The 25,055-nt window shown below is 42.1% G+C and overlaps 1 protein-coding gene across 1 annotated transcript; it reads right to left on the bottom strand.

The window, feature by feature from the left end:
• Window positions 1-25,055, bottom strand: LOC115207320 (NLR family CARD domain-containing protein 3). The gene is made up of 13 exons (XM_029774323.1): window positions 24,953-25,055; window positions 19,854-19,947; window positions 19,294-19,410; window positions 18,768-18,884; window positions 14,893-15,009; window positions 10,535-10,651; window positions 10,214-10,298; window positions 9,844-10,066; window positions 7,447-9,238; window positions 7,132-7,305; window positions 5,546-5,698; window positions 3,902-3,948; window positions 1-1,589 (listed from the first exon to the last, which is right to left on the bottom strand). The coding sequence occupies exons 2-13, from the start codon at window positions 19,940-19,942 to the stop codon at window positions 1,090-1,092; spliced, it is 3,531 nt and encodes a 1,176-aa protein (XP_029630183.1). The 5' UTR covers window positions 19,943-19,947; window positions 24,953-25,055; the 3' UTR covers window positions 1-1,089.

Genomic DNA, 25,055 nt, shown 5'->3' with positions numbered 1-25,055 from the left:
TCTTAACTGACTTGCCTAGTTAAATAAAGGTTAAATTAAAAAAAATCATACTAAATGGAGTGTATTGAATTGATCTACAGAATAATACGAAATACACTGAGACCAGGTTGTCTAACGATACACTTTGTGAAAGCTGGTAGCGTACGATCATCGTATTGCTTTAAGTTAGGCTACATCGCAAGTGGGAAACGAGGCCCAGGTAATTTACCAATACCCTGAAATTCCCTGGAGTGAGCAGAGGGTGGCGGTATACCCCTACCCCCGTAAATTGGGTTTAGGGATAGGCATTCAAACTGACTAGTAACATAAGTGTATAGTTATATACCGTAGAAACAGAAACATACATGTTTTTTCGATTAGGGACAGGTTTCCCAAAAGCATCTTAAGGCTAAAACCATATTTACATTACCGAGCGTTTCCCAAAACCGTCTTTATTAACGTTTCACTTGAAAACGCTCGTAATCTAACGCCTGCCTCAGACCACTCGTAGAGCAGCTAAATGCGTCGTTAGATCACCGTTTGCCATCTCGCGTCACTTTACACACAGGAAATCTACGCTAAACACAGAATGGAGATGTTTATCTGTCTCTCTGTGACCACCAACAACTTAATAGTTGAATATAAGTAGCTTAAAAAGTTTGCAATGTTAAAAACAAGCGAAGCAAAATAACTGAATTATATAATAGCTAGATTATTAGGGTATATATTGACATCACTTTCATGTATGCTCAATCGATAGACCTACCTAGTATTAAGCCATTAGACTCTATCTGAGCTGTTTCAATATTCGTAGGCCTATCTACTAGGTCTATAGGCTACTATTATCTAACCTAACCAATAACCTAAAGGTCAATATATTAGGTCTATGGCAATGTCGCTTAACTTCCTTCATGTTTAATTATTTTTAATTGTAAAATATCTGTAGGCCTACTTGAATACATAATATGCTACATAACATTTTCTTCTATTGATGGGAAACTGTATTTTGTACCAGAGAAGAAGAAAGATGGATTTGAATAGCCAGATTTACCTGGAAGGTCCAGTTGCTAAGAAAGTCGATTTTAGAGACCAGGCTTCTAACAATAAGGTCTAGCAGCTCGAGCTAAAAATCACCCGGCACAGGGACACTGTCTCCTCAACCGAAAACCCTGGATAGAGGGGCTCTTTGAATTCAGTGTGGAATGTGTGCAGGTGGGTCAGTGTGTCAGAGGAGATGCTATAGAAGGTAAGAGAACCAGCCTGCCAGTCCAGATACACTCCAACTCTATTGGAGTAAGGGGCCATTATGGTAGTGTGATTACCATTGTGCCAGGCAGTGTAACCATCACTATAGCATCCCAGACCCCAAGATATGTCATTGCTTCCAAGTAGATTGGAATCAAAACAGCTTTTTCTTTTATAGGTCACTGCCAAACGAGTTTTTTCTCCACTCCACTCCACCTCCCAGTAACAACGCCCTTCCAGACCCTCTGTACACAGCACCTGTGTCCGGTCCTTAAATCTCTCTACCGATGTCACTTTTCTGTTGTCCTCAGACAGAATGAGCTGTCTGTCTGCTGTGTTTGGATCCAGTGTGAGTTCACAGGCATCTGATATGGTGAAACCAATAAAACATATTACAAGTTATATTTGTCCAATCTAGTCAACTAATATAATTCACTGGTCTCCAGCTTCATATCACACCATAAATAATATAGGTTATTGTTAATCTATGCATAGTCACTTCACCCCTACCTACATGTACAAATTACCTCAACTAACCTGTACTCCCTGCACACTGACTCGGTACCGGTACCCCCTGTATATAGCCTCGTTATTGTTATTTTATTGTGTTACTTTTTGTATTTATTTTTATTTGGTTAATGTCTAACTGTAGACCAAACTCTGTATTTAACACTTCTTTGTTCTTTGGCTGAAATTGAGAATTAAAGAAGGGTCACTTAGAATCCCCAACCTTGAAACTCACCAGTTGCCTATGTGGTATTTTACTATTAAAAAAAAATGTGTGAACTCGCAAGTGCGTGCACACATAGGAGGTACCGTGAAAATAACGTGCCGGGGCCAATGGATTTGTTCTGGCGCTGGCCCTGGGTCACTAGAGCAGGGATAGGCAACCCTGGTCCCAGAGTGCTATAGGTACCTCATGTTTTTTATTTAACCGACCTGGATGCAGGCGGTGTCAGAGGAAGGCCCCAAAAAATTGTCAAAGACTTCTCTCTGCTACCGCACGGCAAGTGGTACCGGAGTGCCAAGTCTAGCACCAAAAGGCTCCGTAACAGCTTCTACCCCTGTATATAGCCCTGTTACACCCTGTATATAGCCTCCACATTGACTCGGTACTGTAACACCCTGTATATAGCCTCCACATTGACTCTGTACCGGTACCCCCTGTATATAGCCCTGTTACACCCTGTATATAGCCCTGTTACACCCTGTATATAGCCTTCACATTGACTCGGTACTGTAGCACCCTGTATATAGCCTCCACATTGACTCGGTACCGTAACACCCTGTATATAGCCCTGTTACCCCCTGTATATAGCCCTGTTACACCCTGTATATAGCCTCCACATTGACTCGGTACTGTAACACCCTGTATATAGCCTCCACATTGACTCGGTACCAGTACCCCCTGTATATAGCCCTGTTACACCCTGTATATAGCCCTGTTACACCCTGTATATAGCCCTGTTACACCCTGTATATAGCCTTCACATTGACTCGGTACTGTAGCACCCTGTATATAGCCTCCACATTGACTCGGTACCGTAACACCCTGTATATAGCCCTGTTACCCCCTGTATATAGCCCTGTTACACCCTGTATATAGCCTCCACATTGACTCGGTACTGTAACACCCTGTATATAGCCTCCACATTGACTCGGTACCAGTACCCCCTGTATATAGCCCTGTTACACCCTGTATATAGCCCTGTTACACCCTGTATATAGCCTTCACATTGACTCGGTACTGTAGCACCCTGTATATAGCCTCCACATTGACTCGGTACCGTAACACCCTGTATATAGCCCTGTTATACCCTGTATATAGCCCTGTTACACCCTGTATATAGCCCTGTTACACCCTGTATATAGCTCTGTTACACCCTGTATATAGCTCTGTTACACCCTGTATATAGCTCTGTTACACCCTGTATATAGCCTCCACATTGACTCGGTACCAGTACCCCCTGTATATAGCCTCCACATTGACTCTGTACCGGTACCCCCTGTATATAGCCCTGTTACACCCTGTATATAGCCTCCACATTGACTCTGTACCGGTACCCCCTGTATATAGCCCTGTTACCCCCTGTATATAGCCTCCACATTGACTCTGTACCGGTACCCCCTGTATATAGCCCTGTTACCCCCTGTATATAGCCTCCACATTGACTCTGTACCGGTACCCCCTGTATATAGCCCTGTTACCCCCTGTATATAGCCTCCACATTGACTCGGTACTGTAACACCCTGTATATAGCTCTGTTACCCCCTGTATATAGCCTCCACATTGACTCGGTACTGTAACACCCTGTATATAGCTCTGTTACACCCTGTATATAGCCTCCACATTGACAACCACAACTTCTCTTGCTTGGCTAATCATTTGGACCGATGACAAATATGGCCCCGGGGATTCCCCCAAGGGTATAAGGCGAGGGTAAGTGGACGAGGGTGTGTCTTTAATGACTTTGAAACGCAGCCTAGGGACAGGGTTGCCCAGCCCTGCCCTAGAGTAGGAAGAAACGCAGCCTAGGGACAGGGTTGCCTAGCCCTGCCCTAGAGTCTAGGAAGAAACGCAGGTCACTATATGGAATTTGAATCAGAACTTTGCATCAGAGCCTCCACAGCCCTGTTTCAGCTCAATACATTTTTACCTTAATTATTCATCACTTACATTTTTTAAGCCCTGGTTGTAACCGGCGCGCTTCACCATTGTCCAAACTGTAAAAGAAAATTTAAAAAATTAAAAAAAAGGATTAAAAAAAAGATAATGATTCATATATATCAGATTTACACACATGAAGTGTTGGGATTAGTTACTCGTTACATTTAACAATATTACAGACAATATTACTGGAAAGTAACACATTATATTACTAGTTATATTACTTTTGAGTTACTTTCATGAAAAAAAATCTCAAAATCTCACTGTTTGTTTGACTGTCGGGAGGAGCAAGGTGAGCCGCGCCCACTCTACCAAAGATAGGCTACTTACTAACTCAGGTTTGATAGCTAGTTCCTCCTTCCATCTGATAGGCTTCTTACTAACTCAGGTTTGATAGCTAGTTCCTCCTTCCATCTGATAGGCTACTTACTAACTCAGGTTTGATCACTAGTTCCTCCTTCCATCTGATAGGCTACTTACTAACTCAGGTTTGATCACTAGTTCCTCCTTCCATCTGATAGGCTACTTACTAACTCAGGTTTGATAACTAGTGTCTCCTTTGATCTGTGGCGCTGCTTTCCTGTTCTAGTCTACAAGTGCTGCGCTATATATGGGCTGCTGAATTAGCCATATATACTGTAAGACAAGGCCATCGAACTGCTAAACAGCCATCACTAACATAGAGTGGCTGCTGCCCACATTGAGACCCAATCACTGGACACTTTAATAAATGGATCACCAGTCTCTTTAAACAATGCCACTTGAAATAATGCTACATTAATAATGTTTACATATCTTACATTAGTCATATCATATGTATATACTGTATTTTATACCATCTATTGCACCTTGCCTATGCCGCTTGGCCATCACCCATCCATATACTTATATGTACATATTCTCATTCACCCCTTTAGATGTGTGTGTATTAGGTAGTTGTGGTGGGAATGTTAGTAAACATGATAGATATTACTGCACTGTAGAAACTATAGGCACAAGCATTTCGCTACACTCGCATTAACATCTGCTAACCATGTGTATGTGACCAATAAAATTTGATTTGATATGCATGCAGACACGCAGGAACGCACTCATATGCATGCAGACACACAGGAACTCACTCATATGCATGCAGACATGCAGGAACACACTCACATGCATACAGAAATGCAGGAACTCACTCATATGCATGCAGACACACAGGAACTCACTCATATGCATGCAGACACGCAGGAACTCACTCACTCACATGCATGCAGAAATGCAGGAACTCACTCATATGCATGCAGACACACAGGAACTCACTCATATGCATGCAGACACCCAGGAACTCACTCATATGCATGCAGACATGCAGGGACTCACTCACATGCATGCAGAAATGCAGGAACTCACTCATATGCATGCAGACACGCAGGAACGCACTCATATGCATGCAGACACACAGGAACTCACTCATATGCATGCAGACATGCAGGGACTCACTCACATGCATGCAGAAATGCAGGAACTCACTCATATGCATACAGACACGCAGGAACTCACTCACTCACATGCATGCAGACATGCAGGAACCCATTCACCTGCAAGCAGACGTGCAGGAATACACTCATGCATGCAGACAATACTGATAGATACAAACACTCAAAATACTTTAGTTTCTCCAGTCCTGCAGGGAACAACTTCAGTGCTGAGCCTCCTGGGTGATTGTAGCTCAGGTCCAGCTCTCTTAGATGTGAGGGGTTTGACTTCAAAGCTGAGGCCAGAGAAGCACAGCCTTCCTCTGTGACCAGGCAGCCTGACAGCCTGCAGAGAGTTGATCATCATTTCTACACGTAGCATTTCCACATTGCACACCAAAATTATTTTATACACGGACTGCTAAAATCTTGAGTGGGCAGCTATCTTTTCAACCCAAAAAATTGCCAGATAAACAACTGCAATGAAAACATTTTTTTTTTTTTACAAAAGAGAATGAGGGGTTTATTGTACATTGATTTGAGTTAATACATCTCTTCCCATAACGAACATGACAAGAAAGCAGTCTTTTTCTTCTTTTTTTACCAATATACAGACTGGGAACAGAGAATAGTCAGTTCTCATGGCCAAATATATTAGGCTGGTACACACTAAGAGAAGAGGCTTCCTCAAGGGTTCTTTGGAAAATGTGATGGTTCTATGTGGAACCATAATGACTCATAGAACCCTTTGAGACCTTTAATGGTTCTTTGGTAAATGTGATGGTTCTATGTGGAACCATAATGACTCATAGAACCCTTTGAGACCTTTAATGGTTCTTTGGGAAATGTGATGGTTCTATGTGGAACCATAATGACTCATAGAACCCTTTGAGACCTTTAATGGTTCTTTGGGAAATGTGATGGTTCTATGTGAGACCTTTAATGGTTCTTTGGGAAATGTGATGGTTCTATGTGAGACCTTTAATGGTTCTTTGGGAAATGTGATGGTTCTATGTGAGACCTTTAATGGTTCTTTGGGAAATGTGATGGTTCTATGTGAGACCTTAAATGGTTCTTTGGGAAATGTGATGGTTCTATGTGAGACCTTTAATGGTTCTTTGCGGTTCACAAAAGGGTCCTTTCCTCTTTGAGTGATAATTAAAATGTAGGGGTGGTGGCGCATTCTAATATTTTGGGGCGTGGTTTGCAAACACAGCTCTTTTTGTGCAACCGTGAGTTAGAGTGTTTACCAGTATATCTAATATGTTGTGTTAGGCCATCACATGACTATGGCCTGGGACGGTGTCTTGGGAAGGCGTCATACACTGTATGTCCTTCTGTCAGTTGAGAACGGTTGAGTAACTCAGTGGTTCATAATGATCTCCTCAGGGACTCCCTGCTGTTACAGAACTAACAAACCTGATTCAACTTTTATATATATATATATAAAATATGGATAGCCAGAATAAAAAAAATATGTATGGTTTTTCAATAGGATCTATCTCTATAGAACCATTCTCCATAAACGTTTGATAAAGAACCACCTTTTTTGGGTGATTAGGAAAGGGTTCCTTATAGCACCATATAGGTTCCATTTAGAACCTTATTAGCATGGTTCTTTATAGAACATTCATAAAAGGTTCTATAAAGAACCAAAAAGGGATCCACTATGGCAACAAGCCAAAAAAAACGTTTTCTTTGGCACAGAAGCGTTTGTGTTTAGTGTGTATCAGCCTACAGTATATAACCAGGTGAAACTATAATAAAGTACATGTTGACCTCAGTGTCTCCAGTTGACAGTGTGGACTCTCCAGTCCAGCAGAGAGCAGCTTCACTCCTGAATCCTGCAAGTCATTGTTACTCAGGTCCAGCTCTCTCAGTTGGGAGGAGTTTGAACTGAGAGTCGAGGCCAGAGAAGCACAGCAGCTCTCTGTGAGGTTACATCCATTCAGCCTAAATGGAAAGTAGAAATAGGAAATGTTCACAATTGTATGTGTGCCATGTTATTTGAATAAAAACAGTCATTATGTTTTATTGTGGTGTAAATAAAAATATTATTTCAGATGTTTACGTTTTTAATACCCATGTACTTACAGAGCTGTTCTGGAGGCTTTGACCACTGGCAGCAGCTTAACAAGACCTTCCTCTGATCTGGAGTATTTCTTCAGGTCAAACACTTCCAGCTTCTCTTCTGAAGTCAGCAACACAAAGACCAGAGCTGACCAATGAGCAGATGAGAGGCTGGCTTCTGAGAGACTTCCTGATCTCAGGTAGCTTTGGATCTCCTCCACTAGAGAATGGTCATTCAACTCGTTCAGACAGTGGAACAGATTGATGCATTTCTCTGAGGTGGGCTTGTCCCTGATCTTTGCCTTGATGTACTTGACAATCATTTCATTGGTCTGTGAGTTGCTACTTGTCTGTGTCAGTAGGCCTCGTAGGAGAGTCTGATTGGACTTCAGTGAGAGGCCCAGAAGGAAGCGGAGGAACAGGTCCAGGTGTCCACTCTCACTCTCTAAAGCCTTATCCACTGCACTCCTTGCCAGGTCGATTAGACGGTTGTCAATAGACAGTGTCCGCAGCTTGGCAGAGGTTGATTGCGGTTTGGCCATTAGATTCACATTGTTGTTGATGACTGAGAGGAACACATACACAGCAGCCATGAACTCCTGGATGCTCAGATGAACAAAGCAGTACACCTTCTCCTGGTACAGCCCGCATTCCTCTCTGAAGATCTGTGTGCACAGTCCTGAGTACACTGATGCCTTTCTGACATCAATACCACATTCTTTCAGGTCTTCCTCATAGAAAATCAGATTGCCTATCTCCAACTGTTGGAAAGCCAGTTTCCCCAGTGACATAATGATCTCTTTATCCCAGTGTTGATCGATCTGCTCTTTCCCTTCAAACTTCACCATTGTCTGTTTGGACTGAAATATGAGGAAGTACATGTACATCTCAGTCAGAGTCTTGGGCATCACTCTTTTTTCTGTCTTCATTATGTCCTCAAAAACTGTAGCAGAAATCAAACAGAAGACGGGTATGTGGCACATAATGTGGATGCTCCTTGATATCTTGATATGTGAGATGATTCTGCTGACCAGGTCCTCATCACTGATTCTCTTCCTGAAGTACTCCTCCTTCTGTGGATCATTGAACCCTCGTACCTCTGTCACCTTGTCAACACACCCCGGAGGGATCTGATTGGCTGCTGCAGGTCGGGAGGTTATCCAGAGGAAAGCAGAGGGAAACAGATTCCCCTTGATGAGATTTGTCAGCAGCACGTCCACTGAGGTGGACTCTGCGACATCAAAACAGATCTTGTTGTTCTTGAAGTCTAGAGGAAGTCGACACTCATCCAGACCATCAAGGACAAACAGAACGTTGTACTTGTCATAGTTAGAGATTCGTGATTCTTTGGTTTCCATAACAAAGTGATGAAGAAGTTCCATCAAGCTGTGGTTTCTCTCCTTCATCAAATTCATCTCCCGAAAAGAAAGTGGAAATATGAATTGAAGCTCTTGGTTTGCTTTTCCTTCAGCCCAGTCCAGAATGAATTTCTGCACAGAGACTGTTTTTCCAATGCCAGCGACTCCCGTTGTCAGCACAGTTCTGATAGATTTCTCTTGTCCAGGTAAGGGCTGAAAGATGTCATTGCATTTTATTGGTGTCTCATGTGTTGCTGGTCTCCTGGATGCTGCCTCAATCTGTGTCATCTCATTTTCATTATTGACTCCTCCACTTCTACCCTCTGTGATATAGAGCTCTGTATAGATCTTACTGAGAAGTCTGAAGTTTCCTTGTTTAGCTATTCCCTCCAATACACATTCAAACTTGTTTTTCAGATGAGATTTTAGCTTACGTTGGCTCTTCATGGCAGGTGTATCTAAAAATAAAAACAATGCAGAGGAATGATGATCAGAGGCTGATCGCTCCTGGTAATCCTTTTTACATTCATTCATATTTAGTTGATTTTTTATTTATTTTTGTACTGCCCTTTTGTATCAGCTTTTTGTTCTTCGACTGCTTATTGAGAATTATTCATGAATTAGTCATCTTGAATAAAGCTAGCTTGGGGACTGTTTGGATTTTAAATGATTAGAATACCTCAGCACTGGCTCCAGTGTAGTCATTGGTAGCTTGGTAAACTATATTCTCAGAGTGGCTTCACCAACATTGACAATTCATTGATTTGTTATTGTCGTTTGTCTGTTTGTACATGTACGCAAAATAAAGCTGAACTTAACTAAAACATACATGTTACTAGAGTTTTGATTTACTATATCCAGGATCTCAAGATGAAAGTCTGAAAGTCTGCACACAATATTTGCACATTGTTTGGCACATGTATTATATATTTAGCATAAGACTTAGATATAATTGACAGGTAATCGTACAATCTGACTATAAGCACCTAACCTAAACAAATGGGATTTTTAAACCAACACACATATCATTAATTGAACCTTAAACTACATTTGAGATATTTACTTTTCTCCAGTTTGTCAGCGAGGTCCTTCTGGTTAATGTTCCTCAGGATGTACAGTGTGATGTCCAGAGCACCCTCTCGGGCAATCCTCTCCGGTTTATCCACATCTTTATCCTCTGTCTGACTCCCGAAGAATACTGGGTGATCTGAACCTTCAGAACTTAGAATCCTGTTGATATTCTTTAACTCATTCTTCACAAATGTGATGTAATTTTCTTCAAGTGACTGAACACAAAAATACATAAATTCAGATCATAAGAATACCAATGTAATTTCAGCATATTGTAAAACTACGCTTTTATATCAATCATTTAATTTTTACTTTTCACGTTTCTTTACTGAGGTAACCGAGACCAATGTAAAACATCTCACTTTTAGTATAGCAGGCAGGTCTGGTTGATGACTCTGGGCAGACTGACCACTAGGAATCTCTGACTTTGGTTTGTTCTGTTGGTGACTGTGGACAAAACACAAGATTATACACCTTACCCTACATACAGTAACTGGAAGATGTGAGCGCCCACCCACACACACACACACACACACACACACACACACACACACACACACACACACACACACACACACACACACACACACACACACACACACACACGTAGGCTACAGTGTACAAAAACACACACACACACAAACTGTCATGGATGATCTACCTGTGTAATACATTTGTCATACCTTTGTTTAGTAGAACCATCTCTCTTTCTGAAAACCTCTGGATGTCCCATAGATTGGTCACTCTTCATGGACACACAGCTAGTTGTAGGTGAGACTGGTCTCTTCTGCTGGATTGGGCTTCAACACAACAGAGACAGACATTCAGCTTTTAATCTGTTCTGTGTAATGATGATGACTACAAAAACAATGTACGGTACCAGTCAAAAGTTTGGACACACCTACTCATTCAAGGGTTTTTATTTATTTGTACTATTTTCTACATTGTAGAATAATAGTGAAGACATCAACACTATGAAATAACACATATGGAATCATGTAGCAACCAAAAAAGAGTTACACCTACACCACCCGATGTCACAGGAAGGCCAAAAAGATCATCAAAGACAACAACCACCCGAGCCAATGCCTGTTCACCCCACTATCATCCAGAAGGTGAGGTCAGTACAAATGCATCAAAGCTGGGACAGAGAGAGAGTGAAAAACAGCTTCTATCTCAAGGCCATCAGGACTGTTAAACAGCCATCACTAACATAGAGAGGCTGCTACCTACATACAGACTCAAATCATTGGCCACTTTAAAAACCTCTTGAAGTTCGCCTAGGATAGGGGGCGCTACAGCGATTTTTGAAAAAAATACGTGCCCATATTAAACGGCCTCCTACTCAAACTCAGAAACTAGGATATGCATATAATTAATAGATGTGGATAGAAAACACCCTAAAGTTTCTAAAACTGTTTGAATGGTGTCTGTGAGTATAACAGAACTCATATGGCAGTCAAAACCCCGAGACAGATTCTAACAGGATGTGGAAATCTGATTTGCGGACTCAACTTCAGCACTTTGCCTATAAATCACACCGTGAGTTAGGATTCATTGAGCACTTCCTATGGCTTCCACTAGATGTCCCCAGTCTTTACAAAGTGGTTTGAGTCTTCTACTGTGAAAACTGACCGAATGAGAGGCTGTTGATCTTGGTCACATGGGGAGGGCCATCACCATTATGACACGGGCGCCCCTGGCTACCCTCCCCTTTCGAAACATTTTGAAAGACAATGCAACCGTTCCCATGGAATATTATTGAAGCTCTGGTTGAAAAAGGCCCTAAATATTTATGTTATACAACGTTTGACATGTTTGAACAAACTTAAATATTTTTTGGGGGGGCTTTCGTGAGGAGAAGTCCCACGCACGACGGAATATTTTGAGGTGCCTTCGGAACGCACTAACAAGAAGGAACTTTTGGGACATAAATTATTAACTTTTTCGAACAAAACTACATTTGTTGTGGACCTGGGAATCCTGGAAGTGCCTTCTGATGAAGATAATCAAAGGTAAGGGAATATTTACAATAATATGCAAGAGTAGATTTGATATTCGATTGTTCCAAGATGGCGCAGACCTGTATTGCTAGCCTATTTTTCTGAGCATAGCATCCCCTTTTATTGCAAAGTGTGATTTCCCAGTAAAGTTATTTTTTAATCTGGCAATGCAGGTGCTTTCACGAGATGTTCATCTATAATTCTTTGAATGACAATATTACATTTTAAAAATGTTTTCGAATAGTAATTTTGTAAATTGTAGCGCTGATCCACCGGATGCATTTGAGGGAAAATAGTTTCTCAACATCACGCGGCGATGTAAAATGCTGTTTTTATATATAAATATGAACTTTATCGAACAAAAGAATGTATTGTGTAACATGATGTCCTAGGAGTGTCATCTGATGAAGATTGTCAAAGGTTAGTGCTGCATTTAGCTGTTTTTTGGTTATTTGTGATGCATGGGGTTGGTCGGAAAATGGCTATGTGAATACTTTGACGATATACTCCTCTAACATTATCTAATGTTTTGCTTTTGCTGTAAAGCCTTTTTGAAATCGGACAACGTGGTTCGATTCAGGAGATGTGTATCTATAAAACAATATAAAATAGTCCTATATTTGAAAAAAAAAAAAATGAAACTTTTCTATTGTTCGGTTATGAATATGGCGAAATGATTTTACGCTGGATGTTGATCCCGCATACGGGACGGAGAACATCAATTAATAAATGGATCACTAGTCACTTTAAATAATGCCACTTTAATAATGTTTACATATCTTACATTACTCATCTCATATGTATATACTGTATCTTATACCATCTATTGTATCTTGCCTATGCCACTCTGTCATTGCTCATCCATATATTTATATGTACATATTCTTATTCCATCCCTTTAGATTTGTGTGTATAAGGTAGTTCTTGTGGAATTGGTAGATTACTTGTTAGATATTACTGCACTGTCGGAACTAGAAGCACAAGCATTTTGCTACACTCACATTAACATCAGCTAACCATGTGTATGTGACCAATAACATTTGATTTGAATAATCTAAAATCTAAAATACACTGCTCAAAAAATAAAGGGAACACTAAAATAACACATCCTAGATCTGAATGAATGAAATAATCTTATTAAATACTTTTTTCTTTATATAGTTGAATGTGCTGACAACAAAATCACACAAAAATAATCAATGGAAATCCAATTTATCAACCCATGGAGGTCTGGATTTGGAGTCACACTCAAAATTAAAGTGGAAAACCACACTACAGGCTGATCCAACTTTGATGTAATGTCCTTAAAACAAGTCAAAATGAGGCTCAGTAGTGTGTGTGGCCTCCACGTGCCTGTATGACCTCCCTACAATGCCTGGGCATGCTCCTGATGAGGTGGCGGATGGTCTCCTGAGGGATCTCCTCCCAGACCTGGACTAAAGCATCCGCCAACTCCTGGACAGTCTGTGGTGCAACGTGGCGTTGGTGGATGGAGCGAGACATGATGTCCCAGATGTGCTCAATTGGATTCAGGTCTGGGGAACGGGCGGGCCAGTCCATAGCATCAATGCCTTCCTCTTGCAGGAACTGCTGACACACTCCAGCCACATGAGGTCTATCATTGTCTTGCATTAGGAGGAACCCAGGGCCAACCGCACCAGCATATGGTCTCACAAGGGGTCTGAGGATCTCATCTCGGTACCTAATGGCAGTCAGGCTACCTCTGGCGAGCACATGGAGGGCTGTGCGGCCCCCCAAAGAAATGCCACCCCACACCATGACTGACCCACCGCCAAACCGGTCATGCTGGAGGATGTTGCAGGCAGCAGAACGTTCTCCACGGCGTCTCCAGACTGTCACGTCTGTCACATGTGCTCAGTGTGAACCTGCTTTCATCTGTGAAGAGCACAGGGTGCCAGTGGCGAATTTGCCAATCTTGGTGTTCTTTGGCAAATGCCAAACGTCCTGCACGGTGTTGGGCTGTAAGCACAACCCCCACCTGTGGACGTCGGGCCCTCATACCACCCTCATGGAGTCTGTTTCTGACCGTTTGAGCAGACACATGCACATTTGTGGCCTGCTGGAGGTCATTTTGCAGGGCTCTGGCAGTGCTCCTCCTGCTCCTCCTTGCACAAAGGCGGAGGTAACGGTCCTGCTGCTGGGTTGTTGTCCTCCTACGGCCTCCTCCACGTCTCCTGATGTACTGGCCTGTCTCCTGGTAGCGCCTCCATGCTCTGGCCACTATGCTGACAGACACAGCAAACCTTCTTGCCACAGCTCGCATTGATGTGCCATCCTGGATGAGCTGCACTACCTGAGCCACTTGTGTGGGTTGTAGACTCCGTCTCATGCTACCACTAGAGTGAAAGCACCGCTAGCATTCAAAAGTGACCAAAACATCAGCCAGGAAGCATAGGAACTGAGAAGTGGTCTGTGGTTACCACCTACAGAACCACTCCTTTATTGGGGGTGTCTTGCTAATTGCCTATAATTTCCACCTGTTGTCTATTCCATTTGCACAACAGCATGTGAAATTTATTGTCAATCAGTGTTGCTTCCTAAGTGGACAGTTTGATTTCACAGAAGTGTGATTGACTTGGAGTTACATTGTGTTGTTTAAGTGTTCCCTTTATTTTTTTGAGCAGTATATATTTTGATTTGTTTAACACTTTTTTGGTTACTACATGATTCCATATGTGTTATTTCATAGTTTTGATGTCTTCACTATTATTCTACAATGTAGAAAATAGTAAAAATAAATAAAAACCCTTGAATGAGGAGATGCGTCCAAACTGTTGACCTGTACTGCGTCTGTAGGCTACACTGTACACACACGCACAAACACACGCACGCACGTGTGCACGCACATGCACACACACACACACACACACACACACACACACACACACACACACACATAGGCTACAGTGTACAAAAACACATGCACGCACGCACGCACACACACACACACACACACACACACACACACACACACAAACTGTCATGGATGATCTACCTGTGTAATACATTTGTCATACCTTTGTTTAGTAGAACCATCTCTCTTTCTGAAAACCTCTGGATGTCCCATAGATTGGTCACTCTTCATGGACACACAGCTAGTTACAGGTGAGACTGGTCTCTTCTGCTGGATTGGGCTTCAACACAACAGAGACAGACATTCAGCCTTTAATCTGTTCTGTGTAATGATGATGACTACAAAAACAATGTACAGTACCAGTCAAAAGTTTGGACACACCTACATTTTACGTTTACATTTTAGTCATTTAGCAGACGCTCTTATCCAGAGCGACTTACAGTAGTGAATGCATACATTTCATTTCATGCATTTAAAAAAATAAAAAATTGTACTGGCCCCCCGTTGGAATCAAACCCACAACCCTGGAGTTGCACACACCATGCTGGCGTTGCAAATACAATGCTCTACCAACTGAGCCACAGGGAAGAGCCACTGAGCCACAGGGAAGACACCTACTCATTCAAGGGTTTTTATTTATTTTTACTATTTTCTACATTGTAGAATAATAGTGAAGACATCAAAACTATGAAATAACACATATGGAATCATGTAGCAACCAAAAATTTTATATTTGAGATTCTTCAAAGTAGCCACCCTTTGCCTTGATGACAGCTTTGCACACTCTTGGCATTCTCTCAACCAGCATCAACTGGAATGCTTTTCCAACAGTCTTGAAGGAGTTCCCACATATGCTGAGCACTTGTTGGTTGCTTTTCCTTCACTCTGCGGTCCGACTCATCCCAAACCATCTCAATTGGGTTGAGGTCAGGTGATTGTGGAGGCCAGGTCATCTGATGCAGCACTCCATCACTCTCCTTCTTGGTCAAATAACCCTTACACAGCCTGGAGGTGTGTTGGGTTATTGTCCTGTTGAAAAACGAATGATAGTCCCACTAAGCGCAAACCAGATGGGATGATGTATCACTGCAGAATCCTGTGGTAGCCATGCTGGTTAAGTGTGCCTTGAATTCTAAATAAATCACTGACAGTGTCACCAACAAAGCACCCCCACACCATCACACCTCCTCCTCCATGCTTCACAGTGGGAACCACACATGCGGAGATCATCCGTTCACCTAGTCTGCATCTCACAAAGACACGGCAGTTGGAACCATAAATCTCAAATTTGGACTCATCAGACCAAAGGACATATTTTCACCGGTCTAATGTCCATTGCGCGTGTTTCTTGGCCCATGAAAGTCTCTTCTTCTTATTGTTGTTGTCGTGTCTTTGGCATCATTAAAACGGAAGACATGTTTATCAAATAACTCTCTGTAATTATTATTACTCGATTAAACTGATCAATCGTGTAACTGTAATTAACTAGGAGGTCAGGGCACCAAGGAAAATATTCAGATTACAAAGTTATAATTTTCCTAATTTAACTTTCAGATGTTATAATATCAGATCTCTGAGTCCTCTGATTAATGATGTGTTATTTACCTTGTCAATCTCATTCCAAACGTCGTAAATTGTTGGTTATCTGCACGAACCCAGTCTTCACTATGAGTCATCCATACATCAATTGTCTTAAAATCATTTATTTGCTAACTAAATAATTCACAGAAATGCATAACAAACAGATATGGTTACAAGGAAATGATAGGAGAATGTGCCCTAGTGGGCTACACCGGCATGGCGGCTTGTTACACAAAGAGAGGGGGTTGGGCTTGAATGAAAGAGCGGGAAGTCTGAGGAACGAAGAAAGCAGCTATGCCATCGTAAATACAGTATCGTATGCATTCTAAATTACCTCCCATTTGGAAAAGGAAAATGCAATAAATATTTACTCTGAGCTGCGCTTCGGTAGGTTGGTCGTAGATGCTGGCCGTGTTGGCCAACAGAGATCTTCCTGTCCTCGGAAGAATGTCACCGGTGGTAAAATGGATACGTTGTAGTATCTTGGTTGTGTGTTAGACTGGATACGTCGTCCGTCCTTTCCTAGACCACGTCTACAGCGGCCGATGCTAACTCAACGGCTAGGAAGTATCACTTCTGTAGTGAATAAGAGTTCAAAGTTCATACCATTCGCAAACCAAAGCTCACGCTGAGGTTGGCTTAGTTCTGTACTTGACATGTGAGTCCTTTTAACGCAGAGGCTGCAGACCTCACGTACCCGGAACAAACTGGTTACATTTTGTCACTGACTTATATTGTCACAGTATTCACTGAAGGTGGCGCCCCTCCTCGGTCGGGCGGCGGTCGTCGTCGCCGGCCTACTAGCTGCCACCGATCTATGTTTCTGTGTTGTTTGGTTTTGTCTGTCTAGGTCTGCACCTGTTCCTTGTTTGTAATTAGTGTGGGGGTATTTAGTTTGTCCTTTTTGTTCAGGTATTCGTGCGGGATTGTTTTGTGTCTGTTGAAAGGGTTTTCGTATTTCACTCTGCCCGTTTTTGTGGAGCTGTTTGTCTATTGTTGCCGGGTTGCGCCCCGTGCGCTTTATTGTTTTGGAGCTGTGCTCCTGTCGGGTGTGTAGGCGCACTCAGTTTACGTCTGCATCTTTTCCCCTGAAGGTGTTAATAAACCTCTTTGTTTTTGGGACCTCCGTCTCCTGCCTTTGACTCTGACCCTTTCCGCTACCTGATAGTCGTGACATATATAGTGGCGAGGTGAGAAGGGTGTGTTTCATCGTTTATAACCCCTGTCTCTTCACAGGGGCGGGCCACTGATTGGTCAGGGCTCTTTCCTTATGAAAACCCAATTCTCTCATTTGGAAGCTAAAATGACATTTAATCTCCTAACAAACAGTTTCAATATCAAACATTTAAATTGCACAACAATTCCATGTGAATCTGATAACTAGAATGTGTAGACTTTCCCAGGTACAGTTTATGTCGTCCTGTCATCAGTCATAATGTCTCAGATGACAACCAAACTGACATCCATACTCATTAAGTACCTGGTATATTTCCAACTGGTTCTATTACCGAAATATGGTTCCTTTCCCCCCACTTGTTTGATGTTCCCAGACTCTCCATATTTAACTTCTATGGGCTATGTGGGACTCTAGCGTCCCACCTGCGGGACACAGCCAGTGAAATATCAGGGCGGAAAATTCAAAAACAACAAAATGTCATAATTCAACTTTTTCAAACATACAGCTATTTTACACCATTTTAAATATACACTTCTCCTTGATGTAACCACATTGTCTGATTTCAAAAAGGCTTTACAGCGAAAGCAAAACATTAGATTATGTTAGGAGAGTACATAGACAAAAATAATCACACAGCCATTTTCCAAGCAAGGACATGTGTCAATAAAACCCAAAACACAGCTAAATGAAGCACTAACCTTTGACGATCTTAATCAGATGACACTCCAAGGACATTATGTTACACAATACATGTATGTTTTGTTCGATAAAGTTCATATTTATATCCAAAAACAGCATTTTATATTGGCGTGTGATGTTCAGAAAATGTATTCCCACCAAAACGCCCGGTGAATGTGCACATCAATTTACAAAAATACTCATCATAAACGTTGACAAAATATATAACAATTATTTAAAGAATTATAGATAGACTACCCCTGGATGCAACCGCTGTGTCAGATTTTAAAATAGCTTTATGGAGAAAGCACATTTTTCAATATTCTGAGTACAAAGCTCAGCCATCACGGTGAGCTATTCAGACACCCGCCAAGTTCGGGGCAACCTAAACTCAGAATTAGTATTAGAAATATTCTCTTACCTTTGCTGATCTTCGTCAGAATGCACTCCCAGGACTGCTCACACACACACACACACGCACAAACACACACACACACACACACACGCACAAACACACACACACACACGTAGGCTACAGTGTACAAAAACACACACACACAAACTGTCATGGATGATCTACCTGTGTAATACATTTGTCATACCTTTGTTTAGTAGAACCATCTCTCTTTCTGAAAACCTCTGGATGTCCCATAGATTGGTCACTCTTCATGGACACACAGCTAGTTACAGGTGAGACTGGTCTCTTCTGCTGGATTGGGCTTCAACACAACAGAGACAGACATTCAGCTTTTAATCTGTTCTGTGTAATGATGATGACGACACAAACTGTACAAGTTCAGACAGAACATACATGTATGGTATTGTAGACACACACACACACACACACACACACACACACACACACACACACACACACACACACGTACAAACACACACACACACACACACACACGCACAAACACACACACACACACACACACACACACACACACACACACACACACACACACACACACACACACACACACACACACACACACACACACACACACACACACACACACACACACACGCACAAACACACACACACACGTAGGCTACATTGTACAAAAACACACACACACAAACTGTCATGGATGATCTACCTGTGTAATACATTTGTCATACCTTTGTTTAGTAGAACCATCTCTCTTTCTGAAAACCTCTGGATGTCCCATAGATTGGTCACTCTTCATGGACACACAGCTAGTTACAGGTGAGACTGGTCTCTTCTGCTGGATTGGGCTTCAACACAACAGAGACAGACATTCAGCTTTTAATCTGTTCTGTGTAATGATGATGACGACACAAACTGTACAAGTTCAGACAGAACATACATGTATGGTATTGTGGACACACACACACACACACACACACACACACACAAACACACACACACACACACACACACGCACAAACACACACACACACACACACACACACACACACACACACACACACACACACACACACACACACACACAGAGAGAGATACACAGAGAGATACACACACACACACACAGACAGACAGACAGACAGACAGACAGACAGACAGACAGACAGACAGACAGACAGACAGACAGACAGACAGACAGACAGACAGACAGACACACACATACATACAGACAGACACACACACACACACACATACAGACCCTCTCTCTCTCTCTCTATCCCTTTCCTCCCACCTTTCAGCTTTTGAGTTGGTGTCATGTTCTTCAGAGAGACTGATCTTAGAGGCAGTGCCCCACTGCTCTCTCTCCTCAGAGAGACTCATTGAACCTAACCAAAGCAGAATGTTACAGTAACGTTAGGCAAAAAATACAGACAGTCATGAAACACAACAGTTGAAGCACAGTGAGGCACAATAACGTCAGCCATACAATGCTCCTCTGATCCAAGGTCAATGGTAGCCTATTGGTCAGAGCTTTGGGCCAGTAACCAAAAGGTTGCTGGATTGAATCCACAAGCTGACAAGGTAAGAAGCTGTCATTCTGCCCTTGAGCGAGGCACTTAACCCACTAGCCACAGTGCTTCTACACCTGCATTGCTTGCTGTTTGGGGTTTTAGGCTGGGTTTCTGTACAGCACTTTGTGACATCAGCTGATGTAAGAAGGGCTATATAAATAAATGTGATTGATTGATTGATATTCCCCGGGCACCAAACATGTGGATGTCGATTAAGGCAGCCACCCGCACCTCTCTGATTCAGAGGAGTTGGGTTAAATGCGGACACATTTCAGTTGAATGCGTTCTGACTAGGTATCCTTCTTTCCCTGATATACAGACTGTCGCAAGTGTCTTATCTAAGACACAGTACAACATTTACATTTTTGTCATTTAGCAGAGCAATTTACCAGTTAGTGCATTCATCTTAAGATATGTGGCTGGGCCACTCAAGGACATTCAGAGACTTGTCCCAAAGCCACTCCTGCGTTGTCTTGGCTGTGTGTTTAGGGTCGTTGTCCTGTTGGAAGGTTGAACCTTCACCCCAGTCTGAGGTCCTGAGCGCTCTGGAGCAGGTTTTCATCAAGGATCTCTCTATACTTTGCTCCGTTCATCTTTCCCTCGATCCTGACTAGTCTCCCAGTCCCTGCTGCTGAAAAACATCCCCACAGCATGATGCTGCGACCATCATGCTTCATCGTAGGGATGGTGCCAGGTTTCCTCCAGACGTGACACTTGGCATTCAGGCCAAAGAGCTCAATCTTGGTTTCATCAGACCAGAGAATCTTTTTCTCATAGTCTGAGAGTCTTTAGGTGCCTTTTGGCAAACTCCAAGCGAGCTGTCATGTGCCTTTTACTGAGGAGTGGCTTCCGTCTGGCCACTCTACCATAAAGGCCTGATTGGTGGAGTGCTGCAGAGATGGTTGTCCTTCTGGAAGTTTGTCTCATCTCCACAGAGGAACTCTAGAGCTCTGTCAGAATGACCATTGAGGGGGCCTCCCGAGTGGTGCAGTGGTCTAAGGCACTAGAGATTCTGGGTTAGAGTCCAGGCTCTGTCGCGCACAATTGGCCCAGCATCGTCCGGGTTAGGGGAGGGTTTGGCCAGCAGGGAAGTCCTTGTCCCATCGCACACTAGCAACTCCTGTGGCGGGCCGGGCGCGGGCACGCTGACACAGTCGCCATGTGTACGGTGTTTCCTCTGACACATTGGTGCGGCTGGCTTCCGGATTCCGCAGTGCGGCTTGGCTGGGTTGTGTTTTTGGAAAACGCACGGCTCTCGACCTTCGCCTCTCCCGAGTCCGTACGGAGTTGCAGCGATGAGGCAAGACTGGAACTACCAATTGAAATTGGGGAGAAAAAGACTGACCATCGGGCTCTTGGTCACCTCCCTGACCAAGGCCCTTCTCCGCCAATAATGGCCTACACCGGCCAAACCCAGACAACGCTGGGCCAATTGTGCACCGCTCTATGGGACTCCCAATCACAGCCAGTTGTGATACAACCTGGATTTGAACCAGGGTGTCTGTAATGACGCGTCTAGCACTGAGATGCAGTGCCTTAGACTGCTGCGCCACTCGAGAGCCTAATTTCTATGTTTGCCCGGGCGGCCAGCTCTAGGAAGAGTTTTGATATTTCCAAAATTCTTCCATTTAAGAATGATGGAGGTCACTGTGTTCTGGGGGACCTTCAATGCGGAATACATTTTTGGTACCCTTCCCCAGATCTATGCCTCGACACAATCCTGTCTCAGATCTCTACGGACAATTCCTTCAACCTCACGGATTGGTTTTTGCTCTGACATGCACTGTCAACTGTGGGACATTATATAGAAAGATGTGTGCCTTTCCAAATCATGTCCAATCAATTGAATTTACCACAGGTGGACTCCAATGAAGTTGTAGAAACATCTCAAGGATGATTAAAGGAAACAGGATGCACCTGAGCTCAATTTCAAGTCTCATAGCAAAGGGTCTGAATACTTACGTGAATAAGTTATTTCTGTTTTTTTTTTTACATTTGCAAACATTTCTAAAAACCTGTTTTTGCTTTGTCGTTATGGGGTATTGTATGTAGATTGCTGAGTAATTTATTATTTTTTTAAGCAATTTTAGAATAAGGCTGTTACATAACAAAATGTGGAAAAAGTCAAGAGGTCTGAATACTTCCCAAAGGCACTGTGCATAGACATGGAATCACTGGCCACTTTAATAATGGAACATAGGTTTATATACTGTATTCTATTCTACTGTATTTTAGTCAATACTTCTCTGACATTGCTCAACCTAATTCCATTCTTTTACTTTTAGATTTGTGTGTATTGTTTTGAATTGTTAGATACTACTGCACTGTTTGGAGCTAGGAACACAAGCATGCTGATACACCCTTACTAACATCTGCTGTGGATATGTGGATATGAACAATAACATTTGATTTAATTGTGTCATATGTAGTATTATTCCATGCTGCCATCAGTGTTATTATTGCATTGGTTGCACAAGTACTTTTGCAGAAGTGGTTTAATTGTTGTATTTGTAAATATAGTATTTTGCATGAACACGCTACCACAGTGTTTTCCATAGTGGCCTTTATTAAGGTGTTTTATTGAGCTGCCATCTGCGAGGGTCATCTCAAGACAGCTCATGGAGCTTGCTCATGTGCAAAGTAATTTACGACCCTGTGGCACCAGGGCAGACATGATAAATCTTGACCCTTTGTCAATCCAAGTAATTAGTTTATCTCTCTCTCTCTCCAAGAGGTGAATGTTGAAGTGTATGTTTATATTGATGCTGTGTTTATAGACCTTTATAGACATGTTATAAGTGTAATGCCATTAACCATTTACTCATGTACATATATGTACATTGCATAGTTATAACCCTTAACTAATACTGTTTACATGTGTTCATATGTTTGTTTTATAGAACCACAACAATAAGATTCCAAGTTATTCAGATTCACAAAATCATATAAACATCTTCAAATGGAAACAGCTGTCTGTCTGTCTGTCTGTGTGTGTGTGTGTGTGTGTGTGTGTGTGTGTGTGTGTGTGTGTGTGTGTGTGTGTGTGTGTGTGTGTGTGTGTGTGTGTGTGTGTGTGTGTGTGTGTGTGTGTGTGTGTGTGTGTGTGTGTGTGTGTGTGTGTGGTGGTGACTATCAAGAGTACAGTGATGGGCCTCAACATCATGTTCTAACCGGACAGCACTATAGAGGACAGAACCAAACCAATCAGTTGTAAGTATATAGCGGGTGAGGGCATTCACAGCCGACCACTCAGACAGGTGAGGCCATACCAGCCAACCGTTTTTACGTGGTCCTTCTAGATGGATTTAATGACCAACTGTTTTTTTACATGGTCTGTAATTTCTACGGATTTAGCGACCAATAGTTTTTACAATATGTAACGTTTCATATGGTATGTAATCATTTAATATGTTATGAATTTGATAACCTTACAATATGTTCCCAAATTGCAAACGTACTATATGTTACAAATTCCCTAAACTTACAATATGTTAAGAATTTGCAAAAAGTATAACATTAGCTACGCTAGGGTTTAGGGTTAAGGTTAAGGTTAAGTTTAGGAGTTAGGTTAAAGGGTTAAGGTTAAGGTTAAGTTTAGGAGTTAGGTTAAAGGGTTAAGGTTAGGAGTTAGGTTAAGTTTAGGGTTAGCTAAAAGGGTTAAGGTTAAGGTTAAGTTTAGGAGTTAGGTTAAAGGGTTAAGGTTAAGGTTAAGTTTAGGAGTTAGGTTAAAGGGTTAAGGTTAGGAGTTAGGTTAGGGTTAGGGTTAGCTAAAAGGGTTAAGCTTAAGGTTAAGTTTAGGAGTTAGGTTAAAGGGTTAAGGTTAGGAGTTAGGTTAGGGTTAGGGTTAGCTAAAAGGGTTAAGGTTAAGGTTAAGTTTAGGAGTTAGGTTAAAGGGTTAAGGTTAGGAGTTAGGTTAGGGTTAGGGTTAGCTAAAAGGGTTAAGGTTAAGTTTAGGAGTTAGGTTAAAGGGTTAAGGTTAGGAGTTAGGTTAGGGTTAGGGTTAGCTAAAAGGGTTAAGGTTAAGGTTAAGTTTAGGAGTTAGGTTAAAGGGTTAAGGTTAGGAGTTAGGTTAGGGTTAGGGTTAGCTAAAAGGGTTAAGGTTAAGGTTAAGTTTAGGAGTTAGGTTAAAGGGTTAAGGTTAGGAGTTAGGTTAGGGTTAGGGTTAGCTAAAAGGGTTAAGGTTAAGGTTAAGTTTAGGAGTTAGGTTAAAGGGTTAAGGTTAGGAGTTAGGTTAGGGTTAGGGTTAGCTAAAAGGGTTAAGGTTAAGGTTAAGTTTAGGAGTTAGGTTAAAGGGTTAAGGTTAGGAGTTAGGTTAGGGTTAGCTAAAAGGGTTAAGCTTAAGGTTAAGTTTAGGAGTTAGGTTAAAGGGTTAAGGTTAGGAGTTAGGTTAGGGTTAGGGTTAGCTAAAAGGGTTAAGCTTAAGGTTAAGTTTAGGAGTTAGGTTAAAGGGTTGAGGTTAGGAGTTAGGTTAGGGTTAGCTAAAAGGGTTAAGGTTATGGGAAAGGTTCCCTAACATGCCAAGCAGTTGCAATATAGCTAAAAAGTAGATATTTGGCCAAAACGCTAAAGTTGTCCGTGATGAGATTTGAACTCACAATTTACAATGTACAAATAATTGATACACTGCAAATTGACTGCAAGAAGCCCAAACAGATACAGTATTTAGCAAAAACATAATCATTTCAAACCTTGATTACTTTTGGATACGACTACATAGTCTCTCTATTTATGCTTGGGAATACTTGGTAACAGATTTCTTAAATTAAAAAGGATTACACAATACAATCCATATGCTTTCATAATACATTTGGTTTCTTACCTTGTTATGGCTAGAATCACAACTCGAACATCAGGACATCAAGTCCCTGAAATATCTTCATGGTCTGTTCTTGAAGACTGCTTGAGAAAATCTGTTTGTGCAC

This window comes from Salmo trutta, chromosome 14, assembly GCF_901001165.1.
Source record: "Salmo trutta chromosome 14, fSalTru1.1, whole genome shotgun sequence".
NCBI lineage: Eukaryota > Metazoa > Chordata > Actinopteri > Salmoniformes > Salmonidae > Salmo > Salmo trutta.
The sequence above is the reverse complement of the archived record's forward strand: the minus strand, read 5'-3'. Positions and strand labels throughout refer to the sequence as shown.

Coding starts and splice junctions, on each gene's coding strand:
- LOC115207320 (XM_029774323.1), bottom strand. CDS start 19,942: ATGAGTCTCTCTGAGGAGAGAGAGCAGTGGGGCACTGCCTCTAAGATC. Junction 10,299..10,534: donor GATGGTTCTACTAAACAAAG/GTATGACAAATG, acceptor TTTTGTCCACAG/TCACCAACAGAACAAACCAA. Junction 10,067..10,213: donor ACCTGCCTGCTATACTAAAA/GTGAGATGTTTT, acceptor TTTTGTGTTCAG/TCACTTGAAGAAAATTACAT.